Source organism: Brassica oleracea, chromosome C6 (assembly GCF_000695525.1).
Source record: "Brassica oleracea var. oleracea cultivar TO1000 chromosome C6, BOL, whole genome shotgun sequence".
NCBI classification, from domain to species: Eukaryota; Viridiplantae; Streptophyta; class Magnoliopsida; order Brassicales; family Brassicaceae; genus Brassica; species Brassica oleracea.
Window position 1 is genome coordinate 33,669,703 of NC_027753.1, and position 15,896 is coordinate 33,685,598.

The 15,896-nt window shown below is 37.9% G+C and overlaps 5 protein-coding genes and 1 long non-coding RNA gene across 6 annotated transcripts; 1 reads left to right on the forward strand and 5 right to left on the reverse strand.

Moving 5' to 3' along the window:
- Positions 1-1,178: 1,178 nt before the first annotated feature.
- On the reverse strand, positions 1,179-1,675 carry LOC106300591. The gene has a single exon (XM_013736766.1). It carries the CDS (start codon positions 1,595-1,597, stop codon positions 1,457-1,459), a length of 141 nt encoding a protein of 46 aa, XP_013592220.1. The 5' UTR covers positions 1,598-1,675; the 3' UTR covers positions 1,179-1,456.
- Positions 1,676-4,069: 2,394 nt separating this feature from the next.
- LOC106300588 (serine/threonine-protein kinase STN7, chloroplastic) lies at positions 4,070-7,008 on the reverse strand. Its single transcript, XM_013736764.1, has 10 exons — positions 6,563-7,008; positions 6,377-6,463; positions 6,193-6,312; positions 6,010-6,108; positions 5,751-5,919; positions 5,584-5,677; positions 5,390-5,483; positions 5,228-5,284; positions 4,510-4,923; positions 4,070-4,428 (listed from the first exon to the last, which is right to left on the reverse strand). Exons 1-10 carry the CDS (start codon positions 6,953-6,955, stop codon positions 4,267-4,269), a joined length of 1,689 nt encoding a protein of 562 aa, XP_013592218.1. The 5' UTR covers positions 6,956-7,008; the 3' UTR covers positions 4,070-4,266.
- Positions 7,009-8,028: 1,020 nt separating this feature from the next.
- LOC106298050 lies at positions 8,029-8,982 on the forward strand. The gene is given in 4 exon segments (XM_013734153.1): positions 8,029-8,323; positions 8,381-8,505; positions 8,507-8,529; positions 8,610-8,982. Coding segments are annotated over 4 exon segments (816 nt in total).
- Positions 8,983-9,118: 136 nt separating this feature from the next.
- On the reverse strand, positions 9,119-9,882 carry LOC106300590 (uncharacterized protein DDB_G0286299-like). Its single transcript, XM_013736765.1, has 2 exons — positions 9,698-9,882; positions 9,119-9,582 (listed from the first exon to the last, which is right to left on the reverse strand). The coding sequence occupies exons 1-2, from the start codon at positions 9,815-9,817 to the stop codon at positions 9,310-9,312; spliced, it is 393 nt and encodes a 130-aa protein (XP_013592219.1). The 5' UTR covers positions 9,818-9,882; the 3' UTR covers positions 9,119-9,309.
- A 27-nt stretch (positions 9,883-9,909) lies between these two features.
- On the reverse strand, positions 9,910-10,324 carry LOC106300592. The gene is made up of 3 exons (XR_001262043.1): positions 10,253-10,324; positions 10,011-10,151; positions 9,910-9,934 (listed from the first exon to the last, which is right to left on the reverse strand). It is a non-coding gene; the product is annotated as an uncharacterized LOC106300592 (long non-coding RNA).
- Positions 10,325-10,354: 30 nt separating this feature from the next.
- On the reverse strand, positions 10,355-10,815 carry LOC106298051 (probable serine/threonine-protein kinase At4g35230). The gene is made up of 2 exons (XM_013734154.1): positions 10,619-10,815; positions 10,355-10,549 (listed from the first exon to the last, which is right to left on the reverse strand). Exons 1-2 carry the CDS (start codon positions 10,721-10,723, stop codon positions 10,355-10,357), a joined length of 300 nt encoding a protein of 99 aa, XP_013589608.1. The 5' UTR covers positions 10,724-10,815.
- Positions 10,816-15,896: the final 5,081 nt, after the last annotated feature.

Here is a 15,896-nt window from a genome sequence, read left to right on the forward strand (position 1 = left end):
GGAGTTTTCCGGCGGAGAGAGAGAGGTGGCCAGGTGGAGAGAAGGCTGAGCGCCGGTGGAGCAAAGGCTGAGCACCGGAGGAGCTGGCCGGAAAAGGGGATCGCCGGCTGAGAGAGATTTCTCAGGTGGAGAGCACAATCGTGCTGATAACGTGTTAGAAATATGAGAGAAGTGTTGTTGTGAAAGTTGTGTCTTTCTCATTAGCTCTCACTATTAATATATAGTGGAGGTTCATAAGAGTTTACACAAAGGAGAGAATCTACACATTTAATACATTTGACTACAAATATCTAGACTTGGTCAAAGCTCATAAATGCTCTGGTTGAATGAGTCTTCATCTTGACTAGTCTTGGACGGATGAGACGAACCGGAGACGGGTGTAGACGGACCGGATAGTCGGGTCAGATGTAAACCTCCTTGATGGTTAATGGCAATCCACATATCCATATCATGGATTTATAACACATGAAATGTTTTCTTCTATTTCCTTCGTTGATATTACTTCTTAATTATCTCCTCTATGATAAAACTGTCTTTGTCTTTCTACGTACTTTTACAAAAAAAAATTTGCTTCCCACTTTTAAAAACTTTTGACGTTCATGTCATGCCATTGAACTATTTTAACTTAAAGTTTAATTTGGGTTTCCAATTATAAAATATTTAAATAATATACTATTTACCTCTGTAAACACTTGAACCACATAAAAATTAAAAGAATTAAGGACTAAACCACAATCATTTCTTATGTACTGAAATTTCTATTTTTTAGATCTGAGATCAGAACAACAGAGAACATATAATTTTCTAAATGTCGTTTGAGTCTAATTTTTTAGGTTTTGTCTTTGATATCGTCAAACTAATAACATTTGATATATATTTATATATATTACGTGCAAGTAGTTACTTTGCTCATCTATAATTTATGTGTAAATGGTGAAGAAAATATGATGGATCATGCAGCCTGTTTCTTTCATTTCTTCTTTAAGTATTTTGAGAAAAATAATAATAAAGTAGTTGGTTCACCTATAGTTGTATATATTTTCTTTTTTGGTAAAATTGTATATATTTTCTTGGTCGTTTAACTGCAAATAATAATGAAATTCTAACCGTAGAAGTACAATTGTACCTTTATCAATTTTTTGGTGTGGCCTTAAGGTATATAATGTAACAACCAGATCTCAGAAAATAAACTTAATCAACCAGAAAGAAGAAAACAGCAACAAAAGACAATGAAATTAGCTACTAATTTACATCCGAAAAACCCTTCTTTGGGATGAAAAAAACTACAGAAATACATGCATAGCTCCGTATAGAAAGCCAACACATATAAGCTTCTTCCCAAGAGTTATATAAGGAAGATCCGCAACAACAAAAACAAAAAAAAAAAAGAACTAAATATTGGGTTAGTCTTCCTTAAGCCGATTATGAAAATGATTTTGATTTTCTTCTTCTTTTGTTAGTCATGCCAACAAAGAAGCATGACGACACACCTCCTTATGATGTAAAGTTTAGCCTTTTGCTCTCTAACCACTCCTCCCACTCCTCGGCTCCACATCTTCATCTTCGTTCCTCCTACGCTCGAACTGGTCGTCTTCATTTTCGCTTGATCCTTTGGAAGTGAAATGTGACGGAGAAAGAGAGAACAATTAGGGTGTCTGTGTGGATGATAATGAGGAATGTGATGACTGATGAATGAAGAAAAGTATTGTGCTCTATATATATACAGGTGGGGAAAAGGTGGCCGAGGACAGAAACCGAACCATACCGAACTAGACCGGTTCACGAAAGAGGCAACGAGTGGGTCCATCGGGGGTTTGTGCACTGTTCCCTAACTCACCGGACAGTGTGTCCCTCCATACCCACGTGGACCCCCACCGTGAGCGAATCTTTGCCCTAAATGTGTTTATTTATTATCTTATCACATGCTCTATCTCCATGAAAACTTTACCCAAACCCCCAAATTATAAAATCGAATACTACTAAATGACCATTTCAGTAACAAATGAAAACCATACCGATGAATAAAGTGAGCCTATATTTTTCTTTATCCTAATTCGGTTTAATCTGACAAAAATCCTAAGTGCAATGTATCAGTTGTTTTCAGAACCGAATTCGACGTCAGAAAATATTGTCACCAACCAAAACTGTTGGGACTAAATAATAGTCTAATACTAGCCATCCAAAATCGACACCTACTTGGTCCCCGGACGTTAATAGTCTAACACTAGTCTAATAATTGTGATATGAAAACTAACATTTAATTCTTTGATTGGAAGCTCACTCATCAATTTTGTAACCTGAAGATATTTCCATATCGACAAATTCTAGTTAGTAAGTGATATATTCCAAAATCTTGAAGGCACATGCATGAAGAAATTCAAAGCATCGGATTTTTTGAGTCAGATTTAAATTATTGCTATACACAATATGATATGGAGACTATACAAAAAAATGCATTGCGCCGAAATTAGTGAGAGAAGTTATTAATTACCAAACTATAACTAAATGAGGAGCAGTTAGGCGTTAATTAGGTGGCAGTCTTAAATTACAGATTCTTCTTATAATTCAGATTCAATCAATCTTTTTAGCAAAACCCGACAACGGGTTGGTATGATTTCAAGACGTAATTAAACCCTAATTTTAAGTTACATTAATCGTTAACATTAGAAAATCACATCTTACAGCTATATCACAGTTAATAATACAGCACTCCTCTAAGAGTAAAGTTAATTAATATAATTAGCTACACAATTAACCAAGTAGAGTTTGGTGTTGTTTGATGTGGTTTACGCGCTGTTGTCATTGATTATGGTGAAGTCCTCCTCGAACAAGGAGAGTGGAACCGCACGTGAGGTTCTCGTGATTCACAAAATGCCTTCAGCTTTTGGTCGTCTGAAAGAACAAGTTTATAACAAATAAAAATTACATTCTTTTTTAATCTATAGCTTATTATGTGATTATGTGAGTTAGTCTCTGTCATTCTTCTTTCCTTTCAGTCTTGTCGTCCTTTTATCAACAAACTTTTTCTTCACCCCTCGTGGTTGTAACCAGTTTTAAGTTTTAACAATTTATTACTCAGGTATACTTAGTTAATATAAAAGTTACGTACGTGTGCTTTATGTGCAATGGATAAACGTGAGAGAGATCATTCCCACATTTTAGATCCAGCGAAACAGCTACTTTTGTTTTCCTTTTAACCAAGAGCATGTGGCCTAGTAATTTGCCGGAGTTGATAGAGTAGATTCATCATGTGGGTCAAGACTCAGAAGCAGATATTGAGTTAAACCATCTACGAGCGAAATCGTTGTGCATATCTCTTAGCCATTCTAAATTTTGTTTGTTATGTGAATCTATTATGAATTTTCCACTCAAAACCAACTAATACTGAATGAATTGACTTTATTATTTACATATTATATTTTTATTTTTTACTATCAGTATACGATTTTCTTTATTTTCTTTCTTTGACATCTCTACACGCTCATGTACCATCATACATAGACAATTGTAAAAACGATATTCTAGAGTATGATCCAACTTATACTGATTCTGATATCATGTTAAATTTAATTTTGTCAGAAGCAATTAGTAATTAATAAATTGATCTTTAAATATTATATATGACTATATTATTTCTTCAATTAATAATGTGGAATTTTCTTTCATTTGAATTTCGACACAATATCTATCTCATTATCTGGTAAACAAAAAAAAAAAAAAAATCTATCCCATTATCTAAAAAGAGAATTACTTTTTCACATTTTAACTAATGATTCCCTTATATGATAAACGGAGGCATGTGCTCTATGTGAAGAGAGCTCGAGTGTGAGAAACGACTCCAGCTTCAACGGCGTACGGAATTATTCTTTTGTCAATTTTCAAATAGACAAGCACTTACTTCGATAGCCAGCAAAGGCTAAATATCTCGCATGACCAGAGACTTCTCTGACTCTTCGTGCGGAGCTCATGGTTTCTCAGGTCCAAAACCCGAAGGGGTAACGTGCTACTCAAGAAACTTGCCTTTTCTTTTTTAATTGATGGTTTCACAAATTCCTATGACATCAACAAAAGTATTCACAAGAGTACTCAAACTTCAGAAACGGAGTCAGAGACTGCCATGTGTGTGGATTCAGGTACAATGTTTTTTATTTACGGTTACTTGCTTTACAAGTAGTAGTAATAATTTACTAAAGGCTAATAACATATACATTGAGATTTACACTATTGAGGTGAAAATGAAACATTGATAGACGATACCGTAAGTGCTCACTCCTCCCTGGGGATCCACCGGTTCCACCACACGGTCTTGCGGCCATCGGCAATCTCATCAATAGTCTCCGCAACTGTTTTCACAAGCTTCCTCTTAAGCCTAAGTGCTGATGCCAAAGCGTTTCTCTGTGCACTCGCTTTCTTTCGAGGCTCTTTCTCCTATAATGATACAAAGAATCGACATTAGGCTTACTTAGGTCATTTCACACGTTATAACTCTCTCAGGTATTAGCCACAAACCCTGAGTTCTTGAAGCTGCGTTTCTGTGAATCCTCCATCTTTTTCTGTCCCTGATCTCGCCATTAACTGAATCACCCAGTTTGCAGCGTCGCTGTAGTCTTGTTGTGTAGCCCTGAAGTACTGCATCCTCAGGTTTTGCATGACGGACAAAGCAAGCAACCCTTGTCTATCGAAATACGGGTGAGCAAGAGCTGCTTTCGCGCTGATTCTTTGTCTTGCTTTGAACCGGACCATTGATGTCAGAAGCTCCCATCCGATCCCGCCGTCTAGATCTAGTAGCTCAAACCCTTTACGGAGATCAGGGCCTGCACGAGGCTCCACTAGTTTTCTCCAGGCGGTTAAGTCGTAGTCGCACCTTTTCAGCTGGCGGTTGAACTGAATGAGGTTGCTGTCAGACCGTAAGGATGGGAATGCCTAGGGAATGGTATAAGCATGGTCAGAACATCAACATAGCATGAGTGATTCGTTTCCCAACACAAGGAAGCTGGTAAGAACAAAACTAGTTTCTCCTCTGAACAATCCAAACAACAGAACCAAAAGCAATCCAGGTCAATGAACTCTAGAGTATCCCCTACATTCCAAAGGCCCAACCAACAACACACTCAACATCCCTAAGAACATGAAGAACAGTATATCTCCTATTTACTTCAGTCGTAGATATATCATGCATGAGTCAAAAACTCAGAAAACTGAAAGCGATTGGTGGATTGTTACTTACCATTTGAAGGAAGATGAGGCCGATGCTATAGATATCAAACCTATCAGGCAAATTCATCTGTTTGCAACAAAAAAAAAACATTAAGATCTTACACATAAATTTAATGATACTAGGATAGCTTTATATTAAATAAGATCATGTAATCAACAATTAAGTTTGCACCTGCCACAGGACAGGGGAAAGTGCAGCTGCAACAGGTGCTGAAGGAGCAGATGGAGTTTGGGTGCTCATGATGTATTGCTCAGGTGCTGCATACCTGAAACCAACAAGCCGAAAAGCAAAATACATATACATGAGGTTTACAACTACTAAAAGCTTGACATATATGATCCTTGGCAGAGAAAGATGCAAAGAACCTTGGATCCAGGAGAAATTCCTTTGGAATGTAGTTAATACCCACTCTCAAATCAGCTGCAGCTCCAAGATCAATAATCTTGAAAGCACGAGAACCTGCTCAAATGGACACAAAACTCATGTCTTCATCCTTTCTCATAAAAGGTTCAAGAACTAAAGATCACTTTACCTTCCGAGAAGATAATGTTCTGAGGCTTAACATCCCTATGTACAATCCCAGTTGAGTGGAGACCATCCAACGCAAACAAGAGCTGCCTCATGATAGTCTGAATAATGATGTTCTCTCTTTCGAGCCCTCTAGGCAAGTCCTGAACTTTCCCAAGGATAATAGTTTCTACCTACATGACATGCCTTCCAAAATGTAACAACGTATATACAGGAGAGATGACTGCAAAAGTATACATCAAAAAAAGATTGAAAATACGAACATTATAAGGGAAGTCTTTACTCTGCAGCAAACCAGCAAGTGTAGACTCTCCTTCATACTTCCATAACAGCCAATACTCAGGTCCTTTCTTTGAAGACTTCTGCAAAATGGTCATATCTAAAACCATGAGTAAAGTACTCAAGTGAAAAAAACTATCATATCTACAAAGGAAGCTTAAAACCACCTCGAGAAACCCGTAAACAAAATCAGCACAACTGTTCCCACAAGCTCTACGAACCCTCTCGTTCATCCAAATCTCCACCGCACCGTACTCAGTCGCCTTCTTCACCACATACTCACCATCCTATCAATTTAAAAATCGTAACTTCAGCTTTAACAACACACATGGAAGATGATTGATCACTTACGTCATTAGCACGTTTCTTGGACAATGAAGCTCTATAGACAACACCAAACGAACCTTCACCTAGTTTCTTTCCCAACACGAAATCATCCTGCAAAAAAAAAACCCTAATTCCCATCAAATGAAATCGAACACAAAAGACAAGTGGGCCTGGGCCTGGGCCTAATCCTATCAATGATCCAACACCAACCTTCCTGAAAGTGGGCCTGAACAATCTCTCAACGAAGGCGAGAACAAACATATCGAAGAACCCAGGAGCGACGCCAGGTGTCGCCCAGAGATAGGAGAGAGCGGTGAGAGCTAAGGCCACTCCAGGAGCGGTGATCGTTAAGCCGTTGGATTTGGGCAAGGTGCTGCGGTAGATCATGTCGCCGCACTCCATGACGGTGCATGGAAGCCCGACTCCGACTCCGAGGAAGAGGTTGTGAACCGATTCGATCAGATTCAGGTGAGAGCGGCAGAGTTTATTAACCGTTGGTTTGGAGGTGGAAATGGTTTGGTTTAGGGAGAAGGGATTGAGTTTCTTTCCGAGGAAGGGAGTGGGAGTTCCGATGTAGGCTCCTCCCGGAGAGATTGTGGCCATGGAGGAAGGGAGAAGAAGAAGAGGACGAGAGGGAGAGAGAAGAAGAAAAGATAAGATATTATTATTTCTTTGTAAGTGATAATGCAATGTTCTCGATAGTGAAGGCCCATTAATGAAGACTAAGTCAACCACAACCCAGTGCAATATTCGTTAAGGCCCATTTGTTAAATTAGTTAAGTTTGGGGTTGAGAAAATTTATTAAATTATGTATTTAGTAGTTTATCAAATATTAATATATAACGACAAAGTAATATATTGATTTTATAGTGTTTAGTTGACAAAAAAAGTGTTTATACTGGATTAGAAATATATCTTCTTAGCTCATAGGAACCATTCAAAATCATCAAATATTAGATTGGTATTTTTGATACTATGAACCACCAATAATGGAATAGGAAATCAAACGAAATAAAAGGATCTAAACTTAATTATACATATATATATAAATAAAAACGAAAACTATGGTACATTATCTCATCCTAACGAGAGCCCTAATCTAATCTACGGTGATGGAAGCATGCAGGTCAGGTCTTGTGGCACATCCAATACGCTGCTCCCTGGCTGGAAAGTTCTTCACAAGTCTCGTACCACCGTCCTTAGACAGAACAGAGAGTACACTGCGGCAGCAATGGAAACTTTCAGGCAGCTTGAAGGTTCTTCCTTTGGAGAAGGACAATATTATCTTATTTGAGTTCGAGGAGAAGAGAGACAAGAAGAAAGTTGTAAAAGATGGACCTTGGAACGTTGATGGCATTATATTAGTCCTCAAAGAATGCTCACAAGACATCTCTATGGCCGATAATGATTTCTCTGTTGCTTGCTTCTGGGTCAAGGTAACAGGTCTACCCTATTTTAACTACACAGTGGCAGAAGCTGAGAAGATTGGCAAAAGGCTTAGTGATGAGCCAGTTTTATACGAATATGACACTTCAACAAGATGCTTTTGGGTTAAAGCTGAGATAAATCTGAAGAAACCGCTCCTTCCCGGGTTTTACATTGATGGTAAGGGTCGTAGACGTCAGTTTGTTCAGTTTAAGTACAAGAATCTTGGTGAGTTCTGTGAACGTTGCGGTATGATTAACCATAGGATGTGTGGAGAAGCTGCAAAGATGAGACATTTAACCCGCAGGTTTAAAACGCATGTGTATGGACCATGGCTGAGATACGACACTGAACCGGCTGGTAATGGCTTACCCGTGAATCCGGACTACTTTGAGTTGTGTTATGAGATGGGTTTGGAGTACGAGGGGACTCTTACTTACGCTCAGTTCTTGGTAGAGGTCGAGGTAGATGTTGTTTACGTGAGCGAGCATGAGTGGGGCGGGAAGAAACTTGTTCGTTCCTTGTTAGTAAGTGAGTATGATTACTGTTTCCGGGTTCCTTGTTCCCCGACACGAGTCGTTAAGGATGTTTTGGCGTTTGAAGTTGATAAGATATCGTCTCTGGCGAGGCTAACAGCGGATGACAAGGCCAGCGTGGTCCATGGACTCGTTGACCACGTAATGAACGAGAGGGAGACTTGGTCGAAACAGAGATGGGTTCTTCTCTTAGTTCGTGTCGAGAAAAAAATAATGGTACCACCAGTGGATATGGAGACGATGCTTGAGGAAGAAAAAGAAGAAAAACTTCTTATGGCCATTACTTCCAAGATTAGTGAAAGGGTAGATAGAAGTTTAGAGAAGTCAGACGATCTACTGATGAAGACTATTCGAGATGCAATCTTTGAGTTCGGTTTAACTCAGGTTCCTGATTTTTATGTTGAGAGTTTGGTGGGATGGGTTAAAAGCTGCAACTACTTTCCACCTATAGATTCCAAATTAAAGTTGCATCCTAATCACAAGTGTTTTACAGTGCTTGGCCCTGATATGGATTTGTTTGGTACATGCTGTATATGTCAAGGAGATTTCTTCCTTGGAGGAGAAGCAACCGTTACGTCTCCTTGTTCTCATGTTTTCCACACTCGCTGCATTGAAGACTGGATTCAAATGTCTCAAAAGTGTCCACTTTGTCGTCTCCAGCTTAGTTGATAAGGAGTAGTTTCTTTTTATAACCAAAGCCAACGCTTGATAAGTAGTGATTTTTGGTAGCAATACTAAAACAATTTGCAAGACATTATTTCAATACAAATACAAATTCATTTTAATGCATATTTGTCGTCTCCAGCTTAGTTGATAAGGACTAGTTTTTTTTTTATAACCAAAGCCAACGCTTGATAAGTAGTGATTTTTGGTAGCAATACTAAAACAGTTTGCAAGACATTATTTCAATACAAATACAAATTCAAATTCCTAGTCTTTTAATGCATATTTTGTCGTGTCAATCAAAGCTAAGATTTGAAGATTATGCTGCTTCTTCTAGAACCGAGAACTCGTCTTCCTGTTGTTACCTTTAGGAGTATGATTGTTGTTCCTCGCCTGCACCGGTTTGGTTTGTCTAGATTTAGGTTTCTCTTCTTTTTTTGCGTTTTGTTCAGCTTGTTTTTTCTTCTTCCACTTTTCAAATGTTGCTTTCTTCTTTGCTTCTCTCTCTTCATCATTCTGAGTTGTTGTCGCCTTATGCCTGCGGCGAGGACAAGACCGGCGAGAGCCTGCAGTCTTGTTTGCTGGCTTTTTGGGAGGACCTTGGCACTGCTTTGTCATATCAAAGATTCAATAAGTTGGAAGTTGTACATGCATGCGCAGAGGTTATAACAAGAAAGTGTTGATTAAGTTTTGAAAAGTTATTAGGCAAATGGCTCCTTACTTGTGATGTAGTTGGCAAAGGTGAAGGTGGATTCTCTTGACCTGAAGGTGATGCCTCTTGGTGCTGTTTTTCGATTTGAAGCAACTCAGAAGTTGGTATGTAGTTACTATCTTGTTTCATGCATTGAGCAGCAAGGCCTAACACTAGAATTGCCTCTTCAGTTGGGAAATTTCGCTCCAACTTTGGATCCAAAAACTCAGTGACATCATGTTGTCCATGTACCATCGCCGCATGATCCTACAAGTTAAAGATGAATCGTTAAATACTAAGCTAGTCAAGGTTGACCATAAAGTCAAATCGTTTTGTCACTTACAAGGTACTCCTTTCCTGTAAGCAAGTTTAAGAGGACGCAACCAAATTTGTAAGCCACACTTGTGAATTGATCAACTGATGTTGTCTGACCATCCTCACTCTCTTTCATCAAACCAAAACACGATAGACAGGCATTATCACCCTGCAATATCCATCAAACAAGACAAAACAAAACAGTTTAGCTAGCTAGCATCTTTAACCTCAAAAGACATAGACATCAAAAAATGTTTTGTGTAGACCTACATCATCAAACAGAATTGAGTTGGCACTCAAATTGGAGAATGATGTAGTGAAACCTTTTGTGCTACAATAATCTAACGCTTCGGCAATACATACAATGATGCATCAATAAAATGTTAGTTCTGGTCCCTCTCTAAACCATCGTGAAAGTCTTTTTGGCATACCATGAAATAAACGCTTAGCAAGAGTATCATTTGGCAAGAACTCTGCAACAAGAAGCCTTTCATCTCCATCAGCGCAACATCCGATCAAACTGACGATTCTCTTGTGTTTCAACTCCCCAACTCTCTTGGCCTCTTCCTGGGAAACGCAGCAAGAAACAGAATCAAAACCCACACCAAGCGAACAATAACGAACAAGAAACAATACCTCAAACTTCTCAGGATCGGGCCAAGCATTTGTGCTGAACTTCTTGTTGGCGAAGTTCTGGGTGGCCTTCTCAAGATCAGAGAAGGAAAACTTCGTGAAAGGCATCACTTCCTTCTCCTTCTGGGGGAGCAACGCCGTGGTGAATCTGATGTTGACTCTCCATGGAAGATGAAACAGAGAGAAAGAGAGATCCTCTGTTTCCGTAAGATAAGAGAGCGTTAAAAATCCCCTGTTTCAGTTTAGAGAGAGGGAGAAAGATCGAGGCGAGAATCAAAATATTGCATCCATCGAACATTCTATATACTCATATCCTCATCATGCCACGTGTAGAGTAGCTCCGCGATCTCTAATGCACTTCTTTTATAACAGACACACTATAATGTAAGCTCAAGATTACGCATCTTGATCACCTGATTGATCGTCATCTTCTGATTTTTTTTTTTTTTTGTGTTTTTCTCACTTAAGAATTTTGCATGGGAGCGACACGTAGCTTTTCGAAGCTCGAACTTGCTAGTGCCTAGTGGCTTTTTTCTTTAGTGTATGTTCCTTAAATTTATTTTATTAATTTTAAGATTGTATGTTTTGTGAACGGGACAATTTGTGTTGGTAGTATAATTGATGAGAAAATGTATTTGTGATGTATAGTATAACTATAAACATATTTTATGTCAACAAAATATAAGGAAAAAAGCATCTTTTTAACTGAAAAAGCATCTTTTTTAACTGAAAAAGCATCTCTTCATAGTTAAAGGGTTTAAATTTACACTGCCATGGTTTAATTAGAGGCATCTTATACATTTCTAGGAAATTCATATTATATTCTAAAGAAACCAAAGTAAAATTTGAATTTACTAGCATGCGGTTTGAGCTAGTGAACCTAAGATCTGAAACATTTTCCAGTTCACACACATTAATGATAGATATACTTGGAAGCTGAAACATAAAGCGTTCGTGCCACTCCAAGAATGAAAACGGTGTTGAAACCTGAAGCTGACATTAAATGGGCAATTATATGTGCAACCTTAGATCATGATTATCCCATAAAATCCTTAATGAGTTTCTTAATTTTTTTTTTCTTTTAATTTTTTTTTCCTGATTAAAAAAAAAAAATTAAAAAAATGCACCAACCGCGGGCTGCTACGTATCAGTGGGGTCCGCGAACAATCCAACATCCCAACAATAGTCAATCCTTAATCTAGACTTTCTGCGACCGATTTTTTCCTTTTTGTGGACCCTTACCCCCTTAAAAACTCCACTAAAAACCCCTTTTCCTCCGGGATAATCCTGCTCTTATTGAAAATTATTTCGGATTTAATCATTCAGGAGACTTGATCACTGGTTTGCTGGGACAACAGGTTTAGCATAGGCTCCAACCCAAAAATTGAAGTATCACCATACAGAAGGTAAGACTTTATTTGCTTCAATAATGTATGTCTCTAAATCTAAACTATACTCTTTGGCGTCAGATTGGTATAAACAATATTTCGGGAGGCTGCCTTAGTTTTAAAATTATTTGGGGTCTCATCCCAACAAATCTACAATCTTATATTTATAAAACTAAAATTTATATTCAATAACTATACAGAAAATAATCTAAATAAATCTAAGATGTAAAAATCTTCATATGGAAGCACTCATTTAGACTTATTCACTTATAAATGCTTTTTAAGCGAACAACAATTGTAAAGTTTATAATAGAGTGGTATGTATAATTTATGTTTTTACATATTGAAATTGCAAACATTTGTTTTATATAGTTCATTTTGTGGCTTCAATCACCATAAATTCATATTCAAACTTCCAAACACAGAATAATAGATATAAGGAGAATAAAAAGTTCAATTTCCTTTTAAAATAAATAAATTATATGAAAGTAAATTTGCTAATGCATATATTTTCATGTATCAACAAATCTGCAGTTTCTTCGAACTTCTCCATCGACCAAGCTCTACTTCTGTTTTATTTTTGTTAGTTTTCTTTTCCGGTATAAATACGCGTTCAGTTTAACAAAATCGAAGAAAATAATTATCAAACTGGAAAATACTAATAGTTTACATATTTTTTTATTTGTAAACTTTATAGAATTAAATAGATAATATGAAATATATCTTGCAAATTTTTGATATCTTCATATTTTCACAAAAAGGCTTTCAACATTATTTAATAAGAAAAGTAAATCGATGATATCTCATTCTTAAAAAAAATCATGATCCATGGAATGGAGGCAGACAGGTTAGGTCTTGTGGCACATCCAAAACGTTCCTTGGCTGGAAAGTTCTTCACAAGTCTCGTACCACCGTCCCTTGACAGAACAGAAAGCTCACTGCGGCAGCAATGGAAACTTTCAGGCAGCTTGAAGGTTCTCCCATTGGACAAAGACAATATTATCTTATTTGAGTTCGAGAAGAAGAGAGACAAGAAGGAGGTTGTTAAAGGTCGACCTTGGAACGTTGATGGAGCCATATTAGTCCTCAAGGAATGCTCACAAGACATATCCATGGTCGATCTTGATTTCTCTGTTGCTTGCTTCAAGGTCAAGGTAATAGGCCTACCCAAATTTAACTACACAGAAGATGATGTTGAGAAGATTGTGAAAAAGCTTAGTGATAAGCCATTGATTTCATATAAATATAACGAGTTTACAAGACGCTTTTGTGTTAAAGTTGAGATTGATTTGAAAAAGCCTCTGCCTCCCGGGTTTTACATTAATGGTAACGGTCGTGGGCCACCGTTCGTTCAATTCAAGTACAAGAACCTTGGTGAGTTCTGTGAACATTGTGGTATGATTAACCATAGGATATGTGGAGAAGCCGCAAAGATGAGACCTTTGACCCGCAAGTTTAAAACGCGTGTGTATGGACCATGGCTTAGATACGACCATAAAGTATTGGCTTGTAATGGTTTACCCGTGAAGTTATACTATTCTCAGCCTAAACAGTTTGTTGACATGGGTTTAACGTACGAGGAGACAGTTACTTACGCTCAGTTCATGGTTGTGGTTCAAGTTGATGTTGTTTACAAGAGCGAGCAAGAGTGGGGAGGCAAGAAACTGGTTCGTTCCTTGTTAGTAAGTGGGGACAATGACTGCTTCCGGTTTTCTTGTTTTCCGACACAAGTCATTAAGGATGTTTTAGCGTTTGAAATCGATAGGATCTCACCTCTGGCGAAGTTGACGTCAGAGGACAAGACTGATGTCTCGAGTTTTAACCCGATTATCTAACTGCAAGTGTACAGTAAAGTACGCAGTAGTAATACGGGATCGAATCCACAGGGACCGATGATCACACGTAGAGTTGCAGACAAGTTAATAGCTACAGCGAAACAAGATATATTTTTGTTGGTTTTTATTTAATTTTCTCTAGTGTCACAAAGCATAAACAAGCATGTTAAAAGATGATTTAAACGATTTGAAAACTATTTTAAAACAAACGTTGGGCATTGGGAATTCTCAGGGATTTCTTTTTAATCAAGATACAATTAATGGAAGACACAGGGATATATTAAGAACCGTCTAGAACTCAAACACGATATTAGAATTAACCTACTTCCGTAGCGCTAATTCTCTATGTTATAGAAATCTCCACACTAACTTCCGCTGAGTTTCAATTTCTAAACAAGCATTAAGAACAGGTTCAATATGTTCACAAAGCGCAATAACATCAACTTCCGAGGGTTAAGGACACTTTGCTCATCTAAAGTATTTTCGGAAGTTCAAACAATCACTTTCGGTGCATCAAACAATCTGAAATCATGAACTAAGTGATCAATTCAGTTCAAGCAGTAAGAAATCCATTAGATGAAGAACCAAAACGTAATCCCTTAGTCTACACACGTTTTATGGATCAAAACATCAAGAAATCCCCTATGAGAACCCCTAAACCCAACTAGATGACTACTCACACATAACTAAGCAAGAACAAAACGATTTTGATGAAGAAAACATGATAAGATTGTATTAAAACAGAGTAAAGGTTCAGAAGATCTTCTCCAAATGGTTTTGAGATGAACTCCTTTACAAATCTTCACAAATCACACCAAAACAAGTACAAAACACTCAAATCTCTCTCTAGAACTTGTAAATCTCCTCCTTGGTCGCCCCTGGTCTTTTCTGAGTCTCAAAGGTCCAGTTCTTTTGTGAATTCTTGAGGGGAGTGGGTAAAAAGGAGTGAAAAGCTCGTTTGTGCGTGTGGAGCCCGTAGCGCCTGAGATCGGTCGATCCACATAGACCGGATCGGTCGATCTGTGGCTGAAACCGTGGATCGGTCGATCCACATGGACCGGATCGGTCGATCTAGGGCATGAAGGCGTGGGATCGGTCGATCCACGTTGTCCGGATCGGTCGATCTGTGGCTCTGTGCGATCAATACTTCATTCGGTCCATTGTTCGGTCCATCTTGCTTCTGAATAAATCCCGAATGCGTTCTTTTCTTTCAAGCTATCTAGTAACCTGCATATTACACTTAAGAACACCAAAACGCATCAAATAGACCAAAACATTAATTAAAACCGACCATTTAATTGCTCCAAAACGAGTTTAAAACCGTTAAAAACACGGAATATCAACTCCCCCAGACTTGAATCTTTGCTTGTCCTCAAGTAAAGAGGATTAAAATTTAGGAGCTCACTAACCCTCAGTAGACCTTATCTTGTGATTTCGCTAACCACTTAAATCAGAGACTGTCAAGGCATTCATTCCAAATCCCCACCAAGACCGCGCAAACCTTTCCATATTTCAGACCTGCAAGTCTCAGTTTCAAGTAATCAACGCTTTACATTCATTAAAAAGGGCGTGACCTTTCCACCAAAGATATCTCCATCAGGTATAACGGGCTCGGTGTTTGGGAGGCTGTTTTAGTGTTTAATTAGGTGAGGCTCAAGTGTTTGTGGGTATCAGCAATAACAAAAAAATGCAAAACATTATGCAAAATAGCTGGAGAAACCGAGTATATTGATAACCACGTTTTCGAACTGCTCAAGTCTCAAATGATCAAAACCCAACAAATCTCAAACTCTAACCCAAAATTTAAACAACGCATCATCTCTGGTACACAAAATAAAAATAAAATGTCTAAATCAAATCTACTGAATGAGATATAAACATGAACTTTTTTTTTTTCTTCTTCTTCTCTTTTTTTTAGAATCGACCGATTACTTGCAAATGTTTTGTGGTAATCAATCGATTCATATCTGGATTTTTTTTTTTTTTTTTTTTTTATATATATTTCAGAACGAAAACTTATACAAACCGAAATCGAATATATACACTGCGATGCAATCA

Bases quoted from the DNA above. Each gene is read 5' to 3' on its own strand.
- LOC106298051 (XM_013734154.1), bottom strand. From the start codon at position 10,723: ATGCCTTTCACGAAGTTTTCCTTCTCTGATCTTGAGAAGGCCACCCAG. The intron at 10,550-10,618 runs GTATTGTTTCTT...TGCGTTTCCCAG, and splicing joins CCGATCCTGAGAAGTTTGAG to GAAGAGGCCAAGAGAGTTGG.
- LOC106300588 (XM_013736764.1), bottom strand. From the start codon at position 6,955: ATGGCCACAATCTCTCCGGGAGGAGCCTACATCGGAACTCCCACTCCC. The intron at 6,464-6,562 runs GTTGGTGTTGGA...TTTTTTTTGCAG, and splicing joins TCAGGCCCACTTTCAGGAAG to GATGATTTCGTGTTGGGAAA. The intron at 5,285-5,389 runs GTGCAAACTTAA...TGTTGCAAACAG, and splicing joins TTTCCCCTGTCCTGTGGCAG to ATGAATTTGCCTGATAGGTT.
- LOC106300590 (XM_013736765.1), bottom strand. From the start codon at position 9,817: ATGAAACAAGATAGTAACTACATACCAACTTCTGAGTTGCTTCAAATC. The intron at 9,583-9,697 runs GTAAGGAGCCAT...ATGACAAAGCAG, and splicing joins CTTTGCCAACTACATCACAA to TGCCAAGGTCCTCCCAAAAA.
- LOC106300591 (XM_013736766.1), bottom strand. From the start codon at position 1,597: ATGAAGACGACCAGTTCGAGCGTAGGAGGAACGAAGATGAAGATGTGG.